The following is a 26240-nucleotide window of genomic DNA, read 5'->3' on the forward strand; positions in this document are numbered from 1 at the left end:
GTTGACAGTGGTAGCTGGATACCAGCTAGTTATTCTGGTCTCATAGTCATGTAGGCTTATCATCACATGGTGTACCAGTCACTTAGACTAATTGTTTCCATGAATCTTTGGTTTTCTTCATTCTTCTTTGCTCTGGATGAGGAGAATCCATTGTCTCATCTAGGTGGCCACTTGCAAGCTTTTGAGATCTCAGTCACTACATGCCAAAGTAGGATGTGGAACAATGTTTTGTGTAGTATGTTATGCCATTTGAGCTTGATGTCCCCTGCAACTATGGTCCTGGGCCCACAGGTCTAGCTACTCCCCTCTGGGTAACTGACTGTGGCCAAGAAGTGACTACAACCTTGTTCCTTGACAACTGTACTATATACCTGGGAATTCTTCCAGAACATACAAATACATTTATAGAAACATTGTCTGCCATCCATGGTCTTGGGCACACTCCCCTTATATGTTGTTGTTGTTATGTGCCATCGAGTTGGACCCAACTCATAGCAACCCCTCCTTGGGTTTCCGAGGCAGTATCACTATGGAAGTAGATTGCCTCATCTTCCTTCCGAGGAGTGGCTGGTGGATTTGAACCACCAATCTTCTGGTTAGCAGTCAAGTGCCTTAGACACTACACTACCACAGCTCCTTCCCCCCCTATATAGACATACCTAATAGTACAGTCTGTCTACCCATCTATCCACCCATACCTCAATGTTTGCCTTCAATGACAATGCTGTACTGTATTTGCAAAAGGGTTCATCTTTGTTGTCTGTCCCTCCCATGCGCTTCTCTATGTCTTCCTCTTCCTCAAAGCAACCATGTTAATCATTCACATTTGGTACACTGTCTTTGTCTTCACTCACATCAATACTTGTCTCTGCCTATCTAATCATGTTCTTTCCCCTCCCCTCCCACTCCTGGTACCATCAAAGAAAATTTCCTTCCATATATAAACCTTTCCTTGACTTTTTACAATAATGGACTAATACAATATTTGTCATTCTGTGACTGACTTATTTTCTTCAGCATAATGTGCTCCAAGTTCATCCACGTTATGCAATGCTTTGCAGATTCTATGTTATTCTTTAGGTTTGCATAGTATTCCATTGTGTGTATGTATCACAGTTTGGTTATCCCTTCTTCTAGTGATGTGCACATAGGTTGTTTCCATCTTTTTGCTATTGTAAATAGTGCTGCATTGAACATGAGTGTGCATATATCTATTCTTGTCCTGGCTTTCACTTCTTTAGGATATATACCTAGTAATGAAATGGCTGGGTCAAATGGTATTCCTAATTCCAGCTTTTTTAAAGAATCACCATACTGCTTTCCACAGTGGTTGTATCATTTTACAGTCCCACCAGCACTGTATGAGAGTCCCAATCTCTTTGTATCCTCACTGGCATTTGTTGTTTTCTGTCTTGTTGAACTTTGCTACTAGTGCTGAGGCAAGGTGGTATCTCATTGTTGTTTTGATTTTCATCTCTCTAATGGCTAATGATTGTGACAAACATATGTTTTTTGGCTGCCTGAATATCCTCTTTGGGGAAGTGTCTATTCATGTTTTCTGACAATACCATTGGTTGTTGATCATATGCCACCTCCTGAAATGGATGAACATCGACCAATTCTTTGTGGTACAGTTACTCTGTGTATTTCTTCCATCTTATTTTGATGTTTCCTGCATCATTCAATATTTTGCCTATAGAATCTTTCAATATTGCAGTTTGAGGCTTGAATTTTTTTATTCAGTTCTTTCAGCTTGAGAAATGCCAAGTGTGTTCTTCCCTTTTAGTTTTCTAACTCCAGTTTTTGCACATTTTATTGTAATAACTGACTTTGTCTTCTCAAGCTGCTCTCTGAAATTTTCTATTCAGCTCTTTGTTTTAGCTACTGTTTGTTTTAGCTACTCTCCATTCAAGAGCAAATTTCAGAGTGTCTTCTGACATCCATTTTGGTCTTTTCTTCCTTTCCTATCTTTTTAATGACTTTTTGTTTTCTTCACATATAATGTTCTTGATGTCATCCTATAATTTGTCTGGATTCTGGTCATTGGTGTTGAATTCATTAAATCTGTTCTTCAGATGGGATATAGTCAAGGTCTTGTGAACTTGTTTTAATTGTTTTCAGGTTCAACTTGAACTTGTATATAAGCAGTTGATGAACTTGCATATTAGCAGCTGATGGTCTGTTCCACAGTCAGCTCCTGGCCTTGTTTTGGCTGAAGACCTCCTTGGCCTCTTTCCACATATGTAATCGACCTGATTCCTGTGTATTCTGTCAGGCGAAGTCCATGTGCATCACTGCTGTTTATGTTGTTGAAAAAGGTATATGCAATGAGTAAGTCATTGGTCTTGCAAAATTCTCTCATGTGATCTCCAGCATGATTTCTACTGCCAAAGCCATATTTTTCAATTACTTGCTTGCTTTCCAACTTTTGGATTCCAATCACCAGTGGTAATCAACACATCTTGATTGCATGTTTGGGCAATTTCAGGCTGCAGAAGTTGATAAAAATATTCAATTTCCTCTTCTTTGGCTTTGGTGATTGGTGTGTAAGTTTAAATAATGGTAATATTAACTGGTCTTCCTTGTAGGGTCATGGATATTATCCTATCACTGACAGTATCGTACTTTAGAATAGATCTTGAAACATTTTTTGTGATGATGAATGCCACAAAATTCCTCTTCAATTTCTCATTCCCAGAATAGTTGTCTGGTTCAAAGTAGCCAAAACCAGTCCATTTCAAATCTCCAATGCTTAGGATGTCAATCTTTTTGCATTCTATTTCATTGTTTAAAACTTCCAATTTTTCTAGATTCATATTTCATACATTACATGTTCCAATTATTAATGTATGTTTGTGGCTGTTTCTTCCTATTTTGAGTCATGCCACATCAGCAAATGGAGTTCCCAAGAGTTTTATTCCATCCACATCATTAAGGTCAACTCTACTTTGAGGAAGCAGCTCTTTCCTAGTTGTATTTTGGCTGCCTTCCAACCTGAGCAGCTCATCTTCTGGCACTATATCAGACAATGTTTCAGGACTATTCATAAAGTTTTCCAGTAATATACCAGATAGTGTAGCATTGGGAAGGTCAAATGTGAAGGAACTGTTTCAAGTGCTGAGGAGCAAGGATGTCTCCTTGAGGACTAAGGTGCACCTGACACAAGCCATGATATTTCCAATCACCTCATATGCATGTGACAGCTGGTCAATGAATAAGGAAGACCAAAGAAGAGTTGATGCTTTTGAGTTGTGGTGCTGGTGAAGAATGCTAAAATACCATGGACTGCTAAAAGAACTAACAGATCTGTCCTGGAGGAAGTGCAGCCAGAATGCTCCTTGGAAGCGAGAATGACCAGACTTTGTCTCACCTCTTTTGGTCATGTTGTCAGAAGGGACCATTCCCTGGAGAAGGATGTCATGCTTGGTAGGGTGGAGGGTCAACGAAAGAGGGGAGGCCTTCAATGAGATGGATTGACACAGTGGCAGCAATGATGGGCTCAGGTATAGCAAGGATTATGGAGCTGGTATGGGATCAGGCAGTGTTTCGTTCTGCTGTGCATGGAGTCTCTATGAGTTGGAAGTGACTCGACAGCACCTAACAACACAACAAACCAGATAGTGTTTCACTGCTATTCATAAGGTTTTCAGTAGCCAATATTTTGAAAAGTGATGGCCCCTTCCTTCTTCCAAGTCTTACAGTCTGGAAGCTCCGCTGAAACCTGTCCACGATGGCTGACCCTGCTGGTATTTTTACTACCAGTGGTATAGCCTCCAGCCTCACAACAACATGCAAGGCCCCACAGTATGGCAAACTGACAGACCAGTGTTTCAAAAGATCTTTATAAATTTATCAAAATGTTGGTCTAAAAGTTGATTGGCAGAGTGACGTTCTTGCTAGATTAATTTTTTATGATATTATCTCCATTTAAACTCAAATTGGTAGAAGGTCGTTTGTTAATCTAAAAGTTTTTGCAAGTTATTACTAAATGTACACATGTATTATGTACATATGTTTATATATTTTTAATAGGTATACGTGTGTGTGTGTATTTATTTATTTAGTATGTGTATGGTTGTGATAAATCATTTTGGTGGCAAAAACATCTTTAGAAAATAATGAAATGAACTCTAACCAAAAAAATCACTCATTGTCTTTGAGTAGTTTTAGACACATAGCGATCCCTCCTTGGGTTTCCAAGGTGGTATCCCTATGACCTCTGGTAGCATAGTGCCTAAAGCACTTGACTGCTAACCAGAAGGCTGGTGGTTCAAACTCACCAGCCACTCTTCGGAAGGAAGATGGGGCAATCTACTTCCATAGTGATACCGCCTCGGAAACCCAAGGAGGGGTCGCTATGAGTCGGGTCCAACTCGACGGCACATAATAACAAATCTCTATGAAAGTAGACTGTCCAATCTTCCTTCCAAGGAGTGGCTGGAAGGTTTGAATCATCAGCCTTCTGGTTAGCAGACAAGTTCCTTAGGCACTACACTACCAGAGCTCCCCAAATGAACTGTACTGGTGAGAATACTTTTCTTCCTAGATGAGTAATCAAAACAATGTGTTGTTTTATCTATATCTTCCAAAGTTTTAAGTCAAAATTTAAACAAATGTGTTTCTAATTTAGATAAACACAGGTAACTCAAACTCACTTTTACACTTTAAAACCAAGGTTATTCCTATGGTCTTTCACATCAAGATGAAGATTTCTTTCCATCTGTGTTTTAAGACATTTTATAATGTATTGTATTTATTTGCCTCACTTTCTCGTTCTCCATCATGAAATCAGTTACTGCTGTGGTCTTATGGTAATCTGGGAAATTGTGGAGTTAATTTTCATCTTTTCCACCTATCTTGTTTTTCAATTGCTAATTACTTTTCTTAAGAATGTATTACAAGATTTATGTCATCTGGGAAAACTTACATACAACTTACTTTACAAAGATATATTATGTCATGCAATTATATTAATATACATAATTATATATCTTCTTTTTCATTTAGTATTTCACTTTTGATGCTATTGATTATGTCTTTTTTATTCTGGAGCTTGCAAGTGATGGTCACACAGTAGATGCCTAAATGCTTGCTTCTTAATTGTCTTAATTATCTGACTCAGAATTTAATAAGAACAATTTAAATGCTGATAACCAAGTTGTTGCTTTGTTTTGATGTAAGAAAACTAATTCTGAATAAAATATGCTTAAACAGTTATTAAATAGAAACAGAAAAAGGAAATTCTGTATAATTATTATATGGTTAAAGAGCTAAAAATTCATTATCAAAAGAGTAAATTAGTATCTAGGGTCATTGGAATCATATCTATGTGTTTTAACAATTCTATTAAAAGTTTCAAAGATGAACTCTATCTACAATTTTGATATAAACAAAATCACTAAGTGATACTCTGTATTTTTGTTGTATGTAATCAACATTTATAAATATAATATATCAATCAGAAATATAGATTCGTTTCAATATTTAGTTACTCTGGCTTCCTTCAATGCAGTTGATGAAGGGGAAAACCAAATTTTGAAATCCAGATATGTTTCACACATAATTAGGCACATACGTCACATCATGAAAGTTGTTGTTGTAGTCTAGGGTGGTAGTATAGTGCCTAAGGCACTTGACTGCTAACCAGAAGGCTGGTGGTTCAAACCCACCAGCCACTCCTCGGAAGGAAGATGGGACAATCTACTTCCGTAATGATACTGCTTCGGAAACCCAAGGAGGTGTCGCTATGAGTCAGGTCCGACTTGAAGGCACATAACAACAACAGAGTCTATGACAATGCTTTACACTATTATCCTGTTTAATTCTCTCAAACATATGAGATAATTACCATTATTATTAGTACCATGTACAAAATGAGCATTCTGATACTCAGATGTAAAGTAACATTCCCAAAATGGAACAGTTAGTGGTAAAGCCAAAGTTTGAATGTGCATCATCTGATTTCAGGGTCCAGGTGTTTTACTCTTCTCATACCTTGCCTCCTTGGTTAACAGGTTTGAAAAGGCATGTAACTGGTAAATTTCTGACTATCTTGCTCTTCCCTATTTTTCCATATAAAATACTCTTTTATATCGCTGGAGGCTTTGAGGGAAAAAAAAATCATAGATTCACTAACATAATTTTTTTCTAGTTTCCATTTCCTAAAATTTGGATAATCAGATCTGACTTTATGCATATATCAAAACTAAAATTGAATAGTGCATATAGAGTGTTTTGAAGGCTTTAAACTGACATAGTAATATAAGTTCTATTTTCTTTTTAATTAAAATTAAATCTGAAATGTTCAACCTTATTACAACTAAAGTAGTCACATTAAAAACCATAGCTAATTACTATTCTTTGCAGATATGTTTCACCTCTCTAACCAGATAATAACATTTTATAACTTTCTTTGAGTTATAAAAATGCAACCTAAAGTTTTCAGTAGGCAAAGGGTAGACAACAACCTTAAAAAATAGCAGTAAATAATACTTAAATCATCCTGTATGTTATATAATTTTGAATTTTTTAAAATTGGTATACAATCATATTAAACAGTCTGTTTCACCTCTGAAGAATGGACTAGAATAAAACACTCATGGGTATACATGTAATTTTAGAACAATTGTAAAATAGGAGCTATCCTGGATAACTAGCTATTTCATGCAAAATGGAAGAAATATTTTTTGTTGTGATAATCAATTTAAAAACAATAAAATGGTTGTGCTTTATCAGGAAAGGTAAAAAGATCTGCCAGAGAATTAATTTTATCTGTGAGCTTTAAAAATTATATGTGATGAAAATGCATTGAGTTGCAGCCCAGTTTGCATGTAAGTCAGTGGCAGAAGAGATCTACACTGCTTGAAGAAGACGATTAATCATAGTTAAGCACATTCATCTTACTTCTTTCCAGCTAACCAGCATAATGATCAGGATTATTATTTCTAATTAGAGGAAGTAATAGATCATGTATAACCTTAGGATGAGTCTCATTAATTAACCCGAGTCCTAGGGGACTTCAAATAGAGGTGGTTAGGCACTCTGTCTTTGTCATCACCCACACCATAAAGTTTACACTTAATATATATGATCAAATATAATTGAAAATACAATTTCTTAATATGCAAGAGATGTAAAAATAAATATGACTTTCATACATATGAGCAAATATGCAGAAAATGGAATGATTGTTTAAACCATATTATACTGAAACTATTTTATTCTTAATTATAATTAGAGTAAATTTTCCAAATAAGAGAGTTATCTGAGAACTGCAGAATCTTGTTTGTAATACATTTAACACAAAGAAAAGGGACCTTTCCACTTATATATCTATAACTAAACCAGTGTCTACCCCAATATAATTGTTTCTCCCCCATTGACTTTCTTATCTGCAATATTCATTCATATAATTATCTAAAAGTATAAATTCTACCACATATATGAAACTATATACATGTCTGTATAAAATTAATTGTCTTTATTTGATTGGTATATGTGTGTGCAATTCTTGTCCACTTTAAATCCTCAATTCTGTTGAACCATTCATAATCTGATTTTCATTGTTATTCCAATTTCCTTATCTAAGTTCAGAATTATTATTTTATACTTATTACTTTATACTTATACTTTATTACTTTATACTTTGATTGTTTGAATATTGCAATAACTGAGTCCCTGTCTCCATACATATGATATGATTGTGATAAATAGTATCACACAAGTAGATGAGGCTAGGATAAGAAGTGTCAGGGCTGGAGAGTTGTCTGTGATTTTAAGTAAAATGACCAGATTAAGCCTCATTAAGGTGATATCTGAGTAATAAGAAGTGAGGGATTTGGCCATATGGATATCTGGAAAATGGGCAGTCTTAAGACAAGATAATATCTTTCAAACTCTAGGATCATCAAGGAGGACTGAAAGAATGAAGTGGGGTAAACAAGGTGGAAATCAATAGAAGGTAACAGGGTACAGATGATGTAAAACTTTCAATGGACTTTTTCAGGATTTTGACTTTTGATATGATTGACATGTAGTTATACTGAGAGCTTGTAAGCAAAGGAATGATATGATTTGACTTACATTTTTAAAAAACTCGTAGCAGGTATCCGAAGTCATAAGATAAAGACTTGCCCTAGATTGGAATAGTGGAGGTGAAGAGACATTATGACTCCATGGAAGTGGATTTGGTTTGGTTTTGCATATATTAAAGAGTCAACAGGATATGCTGATCAATTGGATACAGAGTGTGTAAAAAAGTGAGGATTTGGGGACATCTCCAAGATTTTGGTCCATGCATCAGAAATGATGGAGCTATCATCAAGTGAGAAAGAAAAGACTTGGGGTGAATAAGGTTTAGAAAGCAATTTCTGGTAAGTTTGAGATGCAGTTAACATCAAACTTAGCAGATAGACATACAAATATAGATTTCAGGGGAGAAGATAGCATTAGAGATATGAATTTGGGAGGGGCAAGCATAGAGCTGATGCTTAAAGCCATGAGAATAAATGAGATTACTGAGTGAGTGTGTGGCAAAGGAGTGGTTGATCTGGGATTCAAAACCAGTCTGTCTCCAAAGTCATGTTTTTTCGTAATTATTATCTTACATTGCCGTCTTATGGGACTAAATAAGAATTTGCATAATTAATTCTGTTCATTATAGAGAACACTCCAGTGTAAGTTACTTCTTTCTGTAATGCCTTTCACACCTAATTTATAACCATTCCTCAAGATTTCAAGAACCATAGTGGCTATAAAACTTTTGTTGACCACTTTCTTCCTTTTCAGATTTTTCTATGTTATATTGTGTTTTCTGGTCCCAAAGTGTTTTTTAAGAACAATTTTGAAAAGACCCATAGCTCTCCTGAGATACTTCAAGCACTATTTTGGAGTGACGGGGGCTGACAACAGGTTCCTGATTCTTTTATGATTCAAACAGCAGCTTACCTTTTTTTTTTTTTAATGTTTTGTATACTGTTTCAAAGGCTTCTTACATCCAAGAATAATTAGTTTTAGGCTAAAATAATTTTTTATATATTTGTATCTTTATCTTTTCCTTTTTATTGTACTAAACTGTATAATAAAATATAATAATTTAGGATAGCAATAAAATAGTTGTTGCTATGTACCGTCGAGTCAGACCCGACTTATAGTGACTCCTCCTTAGGTTTCCGAGGCAGTATCACTACGGAAGTAGATTGCCCAACTTTCCTTCCTAGGAATGGCTGGCGGGTTTGAACTGCCAGCCTTCTGGTTAGCAGTCAGATACCTTAGGCACTATGCTACCAGAGCTCCTAGCAGTAAAATAGTATTCAAAATAACTGAGCTTTATGTCTTATAAATTAAAGTAGGTTTATTAAGTTTCAGGAAGAAAATTGGTTATATTCCTTTTTTCCATGGATATGATATGCAGTACAATACAAACTAACCCCCTAGACTAAATTCTTTGTGAGAGGAAGGTAGTTCTTATCTGATTTTGATCTCTTTGGACACAAGGATCTGGATGCAAATAGATTGAATTAACTAGTTGAAATATCATGTCTAATACTGACTATGAAAAAAAAATCTCAGACTATTTATGTTAAAATGGCTTGACTGAAAATAATTATGCTTATGAAAAATAAGGAGAATAGCATGCTGTAAAATAAAATTAATTGTAGAGGTATTCAAGGATTTTGATAATCAAATTTCTATTGTTTTTCATGTGGGGACTAGTGATATCAACAATTGTGATGGAGAATAAAGTGATTTTGCCTGGTTTCATCTTTATACAATTCTATTTCCCTATGGGTCTTGTGTTTTATGTCAATTAAGATTAGGTTCTACATCATATAGCAAAGAAACAAGAAAAAATATATATATTCATTTTTAATGTGGTAGTCATTTGTTCTTCTCTTGTGCAAGTGAAGTCCTAAAGTAGGATTTTCAGAGCCTGTAGTTACATATTTTCATCAGGACTTGGACTCTTTCTGTTTCTCATGTTCCAACTATGGCTACTTCCTCTAAGTCACCTACGAACCCAAGAGTAGTCCTCTTTCTGGTCCTTACTGACTCTAGATCCCATATTGAGAGCAGGGAAAGTTGGGAAGGAGCTCTCACTGTTTTCCTTTTAAAGAACACACCTTGAATTCCATTTTGTCTTCCAATTATATCTCATTAGTTAAAACATGGGCACTTTTTACTACTTAGAATAATTATCTGCTTACATGACCAAAAATAAAAAGTTACAACTTCTTAAAAGTCTTTGAAAGAAAATATTTATATATAATTCTTCAAGCAGCAGCGACAGATCCTAAGATACAGGTATGATAGCAGAGAAAAGGCTTCAAAATGATTAGAATTCTTACACTAAAGAAGAAAGAGAACAAGGGTTTCGAAAGCCAAGTAGCAGACTTTACCAGTAAATTGCTACTTTTTATTTCACCGAACACAGCAGTTTTCATTTTTAACTTGTCAGTCTTGAAAACGGCTATCCAATACCACCAGTCTTGGCATTCAGATCTGAGAATTCTCTCTTTGGTCTCCTGGTATGCAAACTTACTGTACTAGATTAGTCTTCTTATATTAGCAAAGGTTAACAAGATTTTAAAATCCTCTGAATGAGCAGTGAAAACAGGTGCCACATTTGCCTGGAACTTGACATTTCTATTATAACACCATTAAATGTTTCCTTAACACCAGCATCTCAGTAGGGCTGATGTTTAAACACATCTCACTTCCCCCCAAAATGTGGATTGCATGAGGTCGAGTGTTTAATATGTTGTCATAATTATTAAAGGGATGGTAGCATAGTGCCTAAGGCACTTGACTGCTAACTGGAAGGCTGGCAGTTCATACCCACAAGCCACTCATTGGAAGGAAGGTTGGGTGATCTTCCGTAGTGATACCACCTCGGAAACCCAAGGAGGGGTCGCTGTGAGTCGGGTCTGAATCGATGGCACATAACAACAACAACATTGTACAGTGCTTGAAACTTTTGGATAAATTTCGAAGGTTTCAGACATTTTATTTGTATTAGTCTAATTTTATAAGCATGATTTGCAATAAGGGATATGTGTTGAAAAGATTACTAGTTGATTTTATTATTGCTGTATTTCCATATTAGATATTTTGTTTTTGTCATTTGAAAAGAATCATCTTGCTTCTAAATTCTTGCTTTATCTAATAATTCTCTTATATCTTTCTAATTCCTTTGATACACTTTTCCATCTCTGCACCCCTCAAATTATATCTAGGTTTTTTATGCTTTATTTTGAGATATTCCACAAACTTTAATCTGTTCCCATGAGGTATTTGTTGGAGATCAAATGCAGCATAACACCTCAGGGGATTTGTTTCTTGTTTTGTAAGTTTAGGTCATAGATGACGGGACATCCCAGTTAATTTCCCTAATATTGTGCTTAGTTCTTCTGTTGTATCTCCTGGTTCATTGTGTAGTGCCTAGGGTCTTAAAATTCACAGAAAAAACTGAACTCTCTGCCGTTGAGTCAGATCCAGCTCATAGCAACCCCTCTTTGGTTTCTGAGGTAGTATCACTACAGAAGTAGGTTGCCCAACCTTCCTTCCGAGGAATGGCTGGTGGGTTTGAACTGCCGGCCTTCTGGTTAGCAGTCAAATGCCTTAGGCACTATGCCACCAGAGCTCCCTCACAAGTGGACATTTAAGGTACATTGGTCTCTATTTGCCTGGAGCCACCACAGAAAGTGAGTCAGAAATAGGAGGAAGAAATTGAATAATTGCCTCCATGAACAACTAACTACTTCCTTTGCCATGAGACCAGAACTACATGGTGCTCACCTGCCATTATTGAACATTTTGATCAAAGCCTCTATAGAAGAATCTTGATTAAAAAGGAAAAAATGCAGAACAAAATTTCAAAATTCTATGGAAACCAGATCTTCTGGAGCTATGCAGGCTAGATGCACCCCTGAAATTATTGCCCTGAGATAATCCTTCAGCCTAAAACCTTAAACCAAAAATATTCCCTGTAGTCATTCTAAAATCAAAGAATAGTTTAACTAGTAAACAACATCTGTTTTGAGTACTGTATCTTTTAAGAACTATCTATATGGGATTAAATTGGCAACAGCAATGTGAATTATGTGTTAGGTAACTTAGATGGCACTGAGATTTTGTTAATGAGGAAGAAACAGTTCTGAAAAGGAGTGTGAGAATGATAGCACAACTTGAGTATAATTAATGCCACTGAATTGTTCATGTAGAAATTGTTGAATTGCTGTATTCACAACAACAAAAACTAAAATAAATTTTTTAAATGTCACTCAGAACACACTTGTTCTTTAGGATGGCACCAACTTCTATTTTATAACTTTAATGCTGCCTTTAATTATCTCAATAAATAACTATCTCTGAAAATCATTCTAAAACATATTTTCAAATAAATTTAAATGTTGCAGCCATGTGTACCCTTATCTAATGATAAACTCAGTGTTGAGTGTTGGGAGGAAAGGGAAGTCCGCCTAATGAATGTGTGGGTTCAGATCTACTGCTTACCTCAAAAATATTTTATTTACCTGGAGATTATCACCGCTATTTAAAAATCAGTAACAATTCAATTTAAGTGAAAAAAATCTATATCAGTGAGTGTTACTTTTTTTGTGTGTGAAAACTTTGTTGTTGTTGTTATGTGCCGTCGAGTCAACCCCGACTCATAGCGACCCCTCCTTGGGTTTCCGAGGCAGTATCACTATGGAAGTAGGATTGCTCAACCTTCCTTCCAAGGAGTGGCTGGTGGGTTTGAACCGCCAGCCTTCTGGTTAGCAGTCAAGTGCCTTAGGCACCATGCTACCAGAGCTTTAGGAGCTTTGATTTTGTAATAGGAGAAATAAAAGCTCCCGGTGATATGTGGTGAGGGCAATTGACTGCTAACCAAAAGGTTGGTGATTCAAACCCACCAACTACTCAGTGGAAGAAAGATGAAGCAGTCCGCTTCCATAAAAATATACAGCCTTGGAAACCTTGTGGAGTCACTATGAGTCAGAGTTGACTCAATGATAATGGGTAATGAAATTCAACAATAATTTGAGATATGTAGTGTTTTTTGGCGTTCTTTTATTTTAGTTTTTATTGAAGTGAAGAAGCCAGTAGTAAAATGGTTTCAACATAGTAGGCACTTTATGTACATTATATTGAGCACTTAGTTTCAGGGGAGAAGTACCAGGTATTTACTACAGATCCAATCCATCTCCCAACTAAATTAGAGATAAATTAGCAACTGGAAATTCTTGTCCTCTTTTTAAATGAAATTAAACAGACAGACACAATGATAGATTGTAGTAAGAGCCACATGGGTAAGAATAGAAAAATCAAGACTATCTTAACCTTCTCATTTAGCAAATGTGAAGAAATTTAACATTTTCTTAGCAGCTATACTCATTAGAAGAAGTGCTATTTCATTCGGAAATGGAGAAGAATATGTTGGTAGAATATTTTAAGTTATATTGTTTAAATAAACAGGAAGGAAAGAAATGATATGGTGAAATGATTGTTTTTAATTTTCTCATTAAATATTTAAGGATCCATTCTTGAGGAGAAATGACACTGCAATAAGGAGAGCTTGAATCTACATTTTGAAAGCAGATTGATCTAAAACTTTTCAACTTAATATTTAAAGAACCCTATTAGCTTCATATTTTAGCTATTAAAATATTTTTGATATCTTTGTTAAATGTATTTAGATGGGAGTTACATAGGAGGCTAAGAATGGAAATATCTTTATTAAAAAAGTTTATATTTTAACGTTAAACTCAGGTAAAATACAAAATTTCTCCTTTCTCACCCTGTCTAAAATAATCTATCTCTCATCAATAAAGTACTATCATTTTACTCAAAGCTTTATTTCTCTTCATGGCACACTTCACTACTAAATTGATTTGTTTCTTTTTTGTCTGTTACTCCACTAGAACGTAAGCTCAATTAGGACAGGCATCTTGTCTGTCTTGTTTAAGAGTGTAGTGGGTAATAATGAAAGCAGTGTGTGATCATAGCGGCAACGCAGTCATTCTTACTAAGTGAAAGTGAGTCCAATATGTAATGGACTCCTGTTAATAGGCTTGACTAACTGCTACTTTACTTCCCAGGCTGGGGAAGAAAGCATTGAGGAGAGATTGTGAGATGAGAGGCTCTTAGGCACAAACCCACTGCCATCGAGTCGGATCTGACTCATAGCGACCCCTCCTTGGGTTTCCGAGGCAGTATCACCACGGAAGTAGATTGCCCAACCTTCCTTCCTAGGAGTGGCTCTGGGTTTGAACCGCCAACCTTCTGGTTAGCAGTCAAATACCTTAGGCACTACACCACCAGAGCTCGGACTTTCTTACTAAGTTTCTAGTGTGAAAGTGATTGGGAAGATGGATTTTACACATGTCCCAAAGCTCTCAATTAGAAATCCTCTATAACAACAGGGCTCTCTGTGATTTGATCACTTTCCTTGTTTCTAATCTTTTTCTCCTCTATCTTCTGCTTTAGTCTGACTTCTCGTTGGGTGCCATCGAGTAGGCTCTGACTCATAACAACCCTGTATACAGAATGAAACACTGCTTGATCCTGTGACAGCCTCATAATCCTTGCTATACTTGAGCCCATAGTTGCAGCCACTGTGTCAATCCATTTCTTTGAGGGCCTTCTCCTTTTGTCGTTGCCCCTCCTCTTTACCAACCATGATATACTTCTCCAGGAAATGGTCCCTTCTGACAGCATGACCAATAGTTGAGATGAAGTTTGGCCATTTTCACTTCCAAAGAGCATTCCAGCTGCACTTCTAGGACAGCTTTGTTAGTTCTTTTGGCAGTCCATGGTGCTTTCAGTATTCTTTGCCAACACCACAACTCAAAAGCATCAACTCTTCTTCAGTCTTCCTTATTCATTGTCCGGCTTTCACATGCATATAAAGCAATTAAAAACACCATGGCTGGATGAGGCACACCTTAGTCTTCAAAGATGCATTTTTGCTCCTCAGCATTTTAAAGAGATCTACTGCAGCAGATTTGCCCAGTGCAATACATCATCTGATGTCTTGACTGCTATTTCCATTGGTGTTGATTGTGTAAACAAGTAATCTGAAATCTTCGACAACTTCAATCTTTTCCCTGTTTATCATGATGCTGCTTACTGGTCCAGTTGTAAGGATTTTCGTTTTCTTTCTGTTGATATGTAATCCATACAGCAGACTGTAGTCTTTAATGTTCATCAGTAAGTGCTTCAAGTCATCCTCACTTTCAGCAAGCAAGGTTATGTCATCTGCATATTGCAGATTGTTAATGAGTCTTCCCCCAATTTGGATGCCATGCTCTTCTTCATACAGTCTATTTCTCAGGTTACTTGGTCAGCATACAGATTGAAAATTATGGTGAAAGGATACAACTCTGACACAATCTTGTCCTGACTTTAAACCATATGGTATCTCCTTGTTCTGTTCAAACGTCAGCCTCCTGGTCTATGTACAGGTTCCTCATGAACACAATTAAGTGTTCTGGAATTCCCATTCTTCTCAATGTTATCCATAATTTGTTATGATCCACACAATCAAATGTTTTTGCATAGTCAATAAAATACAAGTAAACATTTTTCTGGTATTTGCTTTGAGCCCAGATCCATCTGACATCAGCAATGATATACCTCATTCCACGTCCTCTTCTGAACCCAACTTGCATTTCTGGAAGTTCTCTGTCAGTATACTGCTGCAACTATTTTTGAATTATCTCCAGCCATTGCCATATTTTTATATTAAATAATGAGTGTATTAAACACTTTCTTCAACCACACCCTTCTCCCAAGATATTTTCATAAGCAAGCTATGATAGTTTTTCAGAGCAATGTGTAAAAAAAAAAAAAAAAAAATAGCATAGCCTGCTTTATGATTATACCTTGGGGTGAGGGTGCATCTGGGAAAAATGTGTAACATAAGCATTATTTGTGTAAAAATACAGTATTCATTGTCTCACAGATTGTACTTTTTATTTTTATCTCATTGCTATTACAAATGTTATATTCCTAGATTCCTTTACCATTCCTAGATGCTCTTTTCTCAAAGTGGGTACACCATTGGGTAGAGACAATCAAAGATATATACTCAAAACACAGAGTTTAGTTGAGTTACTGTATATGTGTATGTGTGTGTGTGTGTGTGTGTGTTTCTACGTTATAGAAAGACCAACCAGATTCTTGAGTATGCAAATTTTTATCCCATGTCTTTTTATTTCAAAAAGAGGTACTCTTCAAATAAGATGTGCATAATAATTTATCCATAACAACAACTTTTCTTCTAGATCACTCCTGTTCCTGGCACTCATCCACTTTTAGTTTTTGTGAACCCCAAAAGTGGCGGGAAGCAAGGAGAACGGTATGTTTTTGAAAATAATATTTATTTTCTGTCATATATATGTAAAAAGATTAAGAAAATTTCTGATGTACAAATGTTTAAAAACTATAATCCTCACTGTTACCTCATTTTAATGTGAACTAAACAATGCTAGCATGTATATGTAAAGTATTGATATGATCTGTCCTTTTTTATAATTGAAGTTTTAATATAATAATGGCCTTTTGTAAACATCTGTATCACACAGCTCAGGTATCTGAATTCTCTCCACACCACCTATGACCCTAGCCCTTAACAAAGAGCTATGCATACCACATGGCTCTGTAAATACTTATCAATGAAACTTGGTTCTCTTTATGGTTAATAAGGTGACTTCATTTAAATCATAACTCAATACCAGAAAACAGAATTTATATCTATCTACCTTCTGGACAAAATAGTGATTTCTACAAGTGCATTTTGGAGAATATGATACCACATTTCCTTATAAGTACAGTTTCTCTAATCTGAAAAAATAATAACCTGAATTATTGAGTGTCTCAGTTGTACAGCCTACAACATAGAATTTCATTTTTATAATGAGGTAATGATTAAGTCATAATACTTAATAAAAATTAGAAATTTACTCCTTGAACAGTAACTCTTATGTCCTGAAAATAGAAGAGTCATATAAAAAATGCAGTTACACCTGCCTTAATGCTTTTTGGAACTTTTTACTAAACCCAAATAAAAAATAAGCAAATTGATAAAAGCACTCACACAAACATGGACAATAAAAAGAAATGTCCTTTGTAGTTTACCAAATAATTAAGTCAATTTTTTCATGAGTAGTGGAATTTTTAAAAAGTAATTTAGTTCCTACCTTTTAACTTTCCTGTTTCATCTCAGTGAAATTAAGAACACTCTTCATTTTTCAGTCAATAAAATATTATCTCTGCCAAAATAGAATAAGATTTTGTTTCCTTTTTGTCAATATATAGTTATATTTTTACTGTGTTAAAGATATAGACCACCCATGTGTTGGTGTAGACTTGTGTCCTGCTATAATGCTGAACAGGTTTCAGCAGAGCTTCCAGACTAAAACAGACTAAGAAGAGACGTCTGGCCCCTTACTTCCAAAAAATTCAGCCAATGAAAACCCCGTGGATCACAATGATCTGATCCTGTTGTACATGGAGTCACCAAGACTTAAAGTCAACTTGATGGCAGCTGACAACCACAAAAATGAAAGTTTTTTTTTTTTTTTTTTTTAATGTTGTTGTTGTTATGTGCCCTCGAGTCAGATCCAGCTCACAGCAACCCCTCCTTGGGTTTCTGAAGCAGTATCGAGCTCTGGTAGCATAGTGCCTAAGGCACTTGACTGCTAACCAGAAGGCTGGCGGTTCAAACCCACCAGCTACTCCTCGGAAGGAAGGTTGGGCAATCCTACTTCCGTAGTGATACTGCCTCGGAAACCCAAGGAGGGGTCGCTATGAGTCGGGGCCGACTCGATGGCAAATAACAACAACAACAACATCACTATGGAAGTAGATTGCCCTATCTTCTGGTTAGCAGTTAAGTGCCTTAGGCACTACACTACCAGAGCTCCTATTTTTTAGTGGGTTAATAATTAAACATATGTTTATTAAAGAGAATAGTAGGCTCATTCTCATGTATAAAATAGTAATTAAAATTATGCTAAAATAATTTTTTCCTTCTTAGCTCATTGTCTTTTAACTGTGCATGTTTTGATTTCTTGACCAAAAAAAAAAAACTCTTTACAAAGAACTTGATAGACTTAAATTCATGTTGTAAATTGGAGACAAATGAAATCTTAAGAGATAAAGAGAAAATATATATTTCATGTTGTTGTCATGTGCCATCAAGTCGGGCCTGACTCCATCTTATCATATCATCTCATCTTATCATAGCAACCCCTCCGTGGGTTTCCAAGGAAGTATCACTACAGAAGTAGATTGCCCAGCCTTCCTTTCGAGAAGTGGCTGGTGGGTTTGAACCACCAGCTTTCTGGTTAGTAGTCAAATGCCTTAGGCACTACGCTACCAGAGCTCCCATATAGTTAATAGGAAAGAAAAAATAAATCCCCTCAAAGTGAGATAGCATTAATTATTGGAATGACCATTGACTGCCTTCTCTATTCACAAGTACATATAAATTCTTTTCTGGAAATTTTAAAAGCATAGCTATAATAATTATTAGTTGCCATGGAGTCTATTCCTGTGTAAGAGTAGAACATAGGATTTTCTTGGCTGGACACAGATTGCCAGGTCTTCTATGGAAATGCTGGTTGAGTATGAATGCCAACCTTTAAGTTAACAGCTGAACATTTAATTGTTGCTCCAGTAGGTCTCTTTTAAATAATACATAGATAGATACACTAAAGTCATAAGAATATTAAACTTTATTGGGGTAGGTGCATATTTGAGTGCCTCTATATGCATACCCAAAGGAGCTCAGGTGGCATAGTGGTTAATGTATTTGACTGCTAACTAGAAGATCAGCGGTTCACACCTGCCAGTTGTTCTGCAGGAGGAAGGGCTGCTAACTAGAAGATCAGCAGTTCAAACCCTCCAGTTGCTCTGCAAGAGAAAGATGAGGCAATCTACTTCCATAAAGATTTACAGTGTTAGAAACCCAATGGGTGTCGCTATGAGTTGAAATCAAGCTGATGGCAGTGTTTTTTGCTTTTTTTCTTTCTTTATATATGCGTACCCAGAGGAGCTCTGATGGTCTAGTGATTAAAGCATTTGGCAGCTAACCAGAAGGTCGGTGGGTTGAATCCACCAGCTGCTCCTTGAAATAAAGATGAGTCATTCTTCTTTGGTAAAGATTTACAGCCTTGGAAACCCACTAGGGGTCAGTATGAGTCAGAACTAACTCAGTGGCAGTGAGTTTAGTTTTCTTGATATGCATACCCACTTAGATTTTTTCCTTCATCGGCTGACAGCAATCCTTCAAAATCAAATTAAATGCAAATGTGTTTTAAAGATCTATAATGAATACAACCATTACTTTCCACATCCATAGGAAGTGGCTATAATAAACAATCATATTGCATTTAGGATTCTTTTAAAAATATTTTGGTTTTTCTTGGCTTGGGTATGTTTGACAGGAAGGCAAGTATGTAAACAGATGCATTGCAGTACACCATGGTGAATGCTATGGAAATTCAAAGGAAGAAATAACTCTCTGAAGACTGAAACTCTTTTAAAAAAAAGTAACACTGGGGTTGGTTCTCCCATAGGTAAATGTTTGCAGGTGAAAAAAGAAGAAAAACATAGATTCATAAACAAGGCCTAGTTCCTTCAGTTAACCAGGAGGAGTGCACAGAGGTTACAGTTTTAAGTAAAGGAGGGGAATGATAAGAGATAAACTGTGACCATATTGTAAAGATGTTTGGATTTATATTATGAATAACTTTTAATCATGGATATAATCTGATTCTATCACAATAGCAGTATAAAAGAGGTCTGAATAGGCAAGAATTTTATAAGCTGGAAGAGACTTAAAGGCATGAAGTAAGGCAGTGGGAATGGAATAGCCAGGTTTAATAGACCTCTCCCAGAAGGCACAGAATCGTCCACTAATCAGATTCAGGTGCTAGGAAAAAAGGAGGTATTCAGAATGACTTTCTTTCTTGAAACAATAGTATAGGTGATACAATTAATCAAAATCTAGAATGTGAATATTATTGCAGGGTTTGGGGTGAAGCGATATAAACAATTATTATATAATGTATATGTAGTGTTTCTATCAGTTAATATAAAAATACCAAAATCCAAACTCACTGCTATCTAGTCAAATCCGACTCATAGCAACCCCTTCTTGGGTTTCTTCAGAAGTAGATTGCCCAACCTTCCTTTCAAGGAGTGGCTGGTGGGTTTTAACTACCAGCTTTCTGGTTACCAGTCAAATGCCTTAAGCCATCAGAGCTGTTTGAGTAAAATATAGAGTAATATTTATACAACTATTAAAACTTCTTTTTTAAAAAGGCTAAATGTATCTCTTTACTTCTAATATTTTGTCACATAGTCCAGTCAAGTGCATGTATGTCTACTTAAGATATTTTTGATTCATTTGTTATACAAAACTCTATTTATTTCATTAAAAAAAGTATTATTTAATATGCTCCTGTTGAAAAACTTTAGTTATTTTTGAGATAACTGATAAAGATAATTGGTTGTGTGAAATAACATGGCCTGACTACTAAACCTGCCCTTTTTTAAGAATGATAAATTCCTATTGAACTTATAATTTTATTAATATACAGTTCATTAAATATGTATTTGTAACTATTTTATTTATTTGTAGCAATTTTATTTATTTTTATTTTATTATATTGTTTAGAACGTATTTAGTGTCACCAAATTTCTTTTTTTTTTTTCCTTCTCTGTTTTCACATTTACAGAATATACAGAAAATTCCAGTATCTACTAAATCCTCGCCAGGTATACAGTCTTGCTGGAAATGGACCAATGCCAGGGTAAGTCTATGTGCAATATCATTGTTATTGACTAATTTAATATATTTAATTAAATAAGTAGCCTGATATACTGAGAAATAATGTAATTTGAATACAGCAGCCAGATCAATATTTTAAAAAAATGAATAACAATGACATAAAATAAATTAATAATGTAGATACTATTTTTCAAAATAGCTAATAAGCTGTTTCAAGTAGATTTTCCTACCTTCTGAGTGTTGTGAAGGAAATAATAATAATAACACACAAACACCTAGTGATTAAACTTCTAAACCATCTGTTTGAAGAACTATTCTTTTAGTTACTAAATGTAGACTATAGAACTACTACAGTATAAAGAGAAAACTAGTTAACAAGACTTGGAATCATAAGATTATCTTTTCATTGTATGTCTACAAAATTTGGTGAATATCATTCTCTTAAAACATAATTAATTGTTAATAGATATAGTGAAATAAACTCATCTTTTCAAAGTATATTGCATACTTTCAGTAAGTCACAGATACACACAAAAATAAATCATTAATTAGGCCCAGTTGACTAATGTCATCTTTTTACACTGACCTTTTTCCTCAACCACCATGGGAGCAAACATTAGACCAAGTCAGACAAAGAGAAGCTCTATTAGCCATATACAAGCTTTTTAAAGGAAAAAAAAAAATAATAAAAAGTATTAAAATAAGTCTAGATCATTCTCAGAAACTAGAAACCAACTACAGTATTAAAATTGTCTTCATTCTTTTGAAAGCTCAAAATAAAATTTACATCATTGTGCCTTAAGCTAAACAAATGTAAATAAAAAGCAATTAATTGGCAGAGCCTCCTGTATTTTGTCCAGCACTCTTCCACTCCTTGCAGCCTTCTCTCAAGAACCTGTTTTCAAATTCTGGGTAAATTGTGGAACTCACATAATGCAGGTTACTCCCTTATCCTTGTTGTAGAAGGTAGGTTCACCATAAGTATATGCTTTGTGTCACTGACCTTGAAGCAAAGTCTCTGTCCTTAGTTAAGCTCCAGAGTCTAGAGGTTCCTGATAAAGAGCATCTCAATCAGATAATTGGCTAGGGTAGCCACATGCAAGAAGTCTCAGTCTTGAGAAAGGCGAGCAAAAGTAAAGTTTTGACATTAATATAGTAACTTAGGATATTTCTTTTTCTTGCCATTTGATGCTCTCTGCTTCAAGAGGAGGTAGCTCTTTTCTATAGCATTAGGAAAGTATGCATTGAAAACTTTAGTTATTCCAAGATGCCTGCAAATCCTCCTAAAACCAAGTAAATGCAGGATTTATTTAAGTCTCATAGTTAAATGAAGGAGCTCTGGTGGCTTAGAGGGTAAGGCTACTAACCAGAAGGTCAGGGGTTCAAACCCACCAGCTGCTCCACAGGAGGAAAATGAGACAATCTACTTCCATAAAGATTTAAACCCAAAACAACCAAATTCTCTGCCATCAAGTCAATTTCAACTCATAGAGGCCCCCTTTCAGTTTCCCAGGTGATAAATCTTTATGGAAGTAAATTGCTCAGCCTTCCTTCCATGGAGTGGCTGGTGGGTTTGATCCACCAACCTTCTGGTTAACAGTCAAATGCCTTAGGCATTATGCCACCAGAGTTCCTTACTGTAAAGATGTACAGCCTTGGTAACCCAATAGGGGTTGCTATGAGTCAGAATTGACTCGATGACAGTGGATTTGGTTTTTATTTTTATTTTGTCCGTGGTTAAATGGAATGCCTTTTGGCTCTGCTAATTACATGCTGTGTAATTTATTTTGCCTTCTTTTTTTTTTTTTTTTAACCTATAAACTGATGAAAATAGTACCTGCTTCATAGGGTGGTTATGAAGTAAAATTGAGATAATCCCTATGAAGCATATAACAAAGTGCTTAATGCATAGTAAGTACTCAGTAAATTGTAAGTATTATCAATATTATTTAGAACAATATTAAAAATTAATGAAAACATGGCCATTTTGTGACTCTGTAAATATACCACAATCACATAAATTTGATTTCCCTTTCCTCATGTCATTTTTTTCTACTCTCCTTTGAAAATGTATTAAATATTTCCTTTACTACCTTCATAATTAGGCTTCATATTATCCTCTATTCTATTTTAGTACATTTTTTCAAAGTAATATATGCACTTGCTAAAAGTCTACAATATAATGAATTTTTTCAGAAAAACAATGAAAGTCCCTACTTAAAGGACTACCACTCCACAGGATTCCCACTGCAAACTATTTGGGTATAACCTCCCAGGACTTACTTCTAAAAGTTATATGTATTCTTACACATACATTCACACACAAAAAAATATATGTTGGCTAGATACATATAGACAGACAGACAGAGAGATACATAGATACAGTTTTTTAAAATTTTTTAACGTAACTTGTAATATGTTTTCATATTGTTCTGAAACTTTTTGTTTGCTCAAAGATATGATGAACATTGTTTTTAATTTCTGTATATATCAAATCAGCTTCATTATTTTTAAAAGTTGGAAGACAGTAATAAATTGTTAACTATCCCATCATTGACGGCCCTTTAGTAGCTCTGATGTCACAGTGGTTAAAGCTAACCAAAAGGTCAGTGGGTCAAAGCTACCAGCTTCTCTGTAGAGAAAGAGGAGGCAGTCTGCTTCCACAAAGATTTACAGCCTTGGAAACCTTTAAGGGCAGTTCTACTCTGTCCTACATGGTTCCTAGGAGTTGGCATCAACTCTATGGCAGTGGGCTTTAAATCAATACCAAAAATGATAAATTAAAATAATGCTATTTATCTATCAATTTATCTATGTATTTTTTAAAAAAATATCATCAAATACTATTATAGAGTATGTTGCCATAGGTAAAATTGCTTGGTTGAGGACATTTTCATTTTTAATATCGTCATGTTATGCTATATTGCTATACAAAAAGTTTGCATTAAATTATAATCCCAGCTAGAGAGCGAGAACAATGTGGAACAAAACTCAAAGTCATTTGAAAGAAAAAATAAGGAGGGGGGACCAGGTTTGCTGGTCTGATAGAGCCTGGTGGAACCACTGAGACTATGGCCCCAACTGCTCTTCAGGTCTGAAAGTGAACCCACACCTGTGGCTTCCAGCCAAACAAATGACAAGCATATGAGTTCAACATTAACCTGAGGTAGATACACTCCTTGGAGAGAACAAGCATGGGAGAAAGAAGGGCTGGTTATGCACAGGGAGACAGCTCAGGGGGCAGGAGTTCATGGAGGGATGGACACAAGGAAGAGGTAACTATGAGGAGGAAGTGGGAGGGGAGCTGTTGCATTGGGGTAAATTGTAGTCATAGTCATGAGACAAAGTATATGTGAACTGCGGTATGGAAAGTGAATTTGCTCTGTATATTTTCACCCAAATCACAAAAAATATATATATATTTTATCTCTCAGAAAAAAAATTATAATCCCAGCAACAGTATATAAATGTTCATTTATTCAGAATCTTCTTTAAGCTGATCACCTTCAGTAATTCTGACTTTTGTACAAATAGTAAGTGAAAATATATCCTTGTCATTTTTATTTGCAAGACACTGATCAGTTATAAAATTCAACATAGTATCAAATAAATTTACATTTCTATGACAACAGAAATGGAATCTAATTATTCAAACTGAACTTTAATGGAAAAATATGAGATTGTTCATAGAATGAAGGAAAAAAAAATAATAAACTATATTTCATTAAAAAATGACAGTCTGTATAGTGTGAGGAACAAGGAATTAAAGAAAGAAATCCTCTGGAAGCTGTTGCTGAGAATTGATTTCAGTTGCTTTTCCCATTCACATTTCTCTATCAAGATTAAAATCTCAAGAAGAGGTGTACGTATTGGTCTGTCTTGTTCCCATGCCACACACTTGCTTATTTTGGCATGGGGCATCTTGACAGACAAGAGTAAATCAAATGGTTTGTGTCCTTGAAGGCAAATAAAGATACTGCAGCATGAGAATGAAAGAATGAATTATTGGAAGGAAAAAAAATAAAACTGGTGTCTGCCACAGTCCATCCATTGGGCTGCCCAATACCCTTTCTTCCCTTTCTTTTCTGAACATATAAAAGGAAAAGAACACACTACTAAACCCACCAGCCATGCCTCAGAAGGAAAACTGGGCAATCTATTTCTATAGAGATACTGCCTCGGAAACCCAAGTGGGGTCGCTATGAGTCACGACCAACTTGACAGCAGTGAGTTTGGTTTGGTTTTTGGTTTAGTATTACACATATAAATAAAAATGCATTGACATGCTTCTAAAGGTAGACACCCAAAGTCTCATATAGTTACTATACCCAACTTCAAATTATGGTCCTCTAGAACACCTCTGGGAATGAATTATTTTCTCTCACGTCTCTTTCTTTATTAGGTTTAATTAAAGAAATGTAAGGGGAAAATTATAAATTTAACTATAAGTATGGATCTAGTGAATATTATTTGTAAATAACAAAGAATGAAACATATGTAAAATGTATAATCCTAATGTTTCAAATGATTGATAATTTTAGCTGGAATTTATGGCATCTGGTCTGAAATGTCTACCCAGTGGAGTGACCTATATATATATCTTTTTACGTGATTGTTCTGAGACTTTGGTAGAGTTGCTTGTATAGGGTTGTATGTCGCTGTAAAGGTACTGATGCATGTGGGGCCCATGAGGGTATTAGTGCTATTTTTCAAATATTTTTTTTAGATTTCCTCCCAGGACTTGATTTTATTGTACTTCCTTTCATCCTAGGTATTAATAGAGGTCATATGAATACTGTGAGCAAAAATAAATGTTCCAGTTTGTTTTTTGTTGCCACAGTGACCAGAAATATTACAGATATTGGCTCTTTCATTTCTATGCATCACAGAGTGAAGAAAGGGAGATAGGTGCCTTCCTCTTCTTGTGATTCCTATAGAACTAGGGATAAAAATGCCCCTGTAAAACTGGACTACTAAAGTTTTGGTTTACTTATTACTATATATAATCTAGCCCATACTGACTGGGTGAGTGTTCTCCAGGGAAACAGAACCAGTGTCATATGTAAACATATATACATATACATATACATATACATATACATATACATATACATATATACATTTGTTGTTGTTGTTGTTGTTATATAGCATTGAGTCTGCCATGACTTGTAGCGACCCCTCGTTGGGTTTCCGAGGTGATAACACTATGGAAGTAGATTGCCCAACCTTCCTTTTGAGGAGTAGCTGGTGGATTTGAACCGTCAGGCTTCTGGTTAGCAGTCAAGTGCCTTAGGCACTAGGCTACCAAAGCTCCTACGTATATATATATATATATATATATATATACAGAGCGACCCCTGCTTGGTTTTCTGGGGCAGTATTCCTACGGAAGAAGATCGCCCCATCTTCCTTCCGAGGAGTGGCTGGTGGATTTGAACCG

The 26240-nt window shown here is 35.5% G+C and overlaps 1 protein-coding gene across 1 annotated transcript in view; it reads left to right on the forward strand.

Annotated features, from left to right (window-relative positions):
• Window positions 1–26240, forward strand: part of DGKB (diacylglycerol kinase beta) — a 913416-nt gene that overhangs the window by 286179 nt on the left and 600997 nt on the right. The window contains exons 15-16 of the mRNA XM_007946219.1: window positions 16287–16360; window positions 20748–20822. Of these exons, the coding sequence (XP_007944410.1) occupies window positions 16287–16360; window positions 20748–20822 (149 nt within the window). The remainder of the gene's footprint in view (window positions 1–16286; window positions 16361–20747; window positions 20823–26240) is intronic.

Source organism: Orycteropus afer, unplaced genomic scaffold (genome assembly GCF_000298275.1).
Source record: "Orycteropus afer afer isolate SDZICR_OR568_19922 unplaced genomic scaffold, OryAfe1.0 scaffold00008, whole genome shotgun sequence".
NCBI lineage: Eukaryota > Metazoa > Chordata > Mammalia > Tubulidentata > Orycteropodidae > Orycteropus > Orycteropus afer.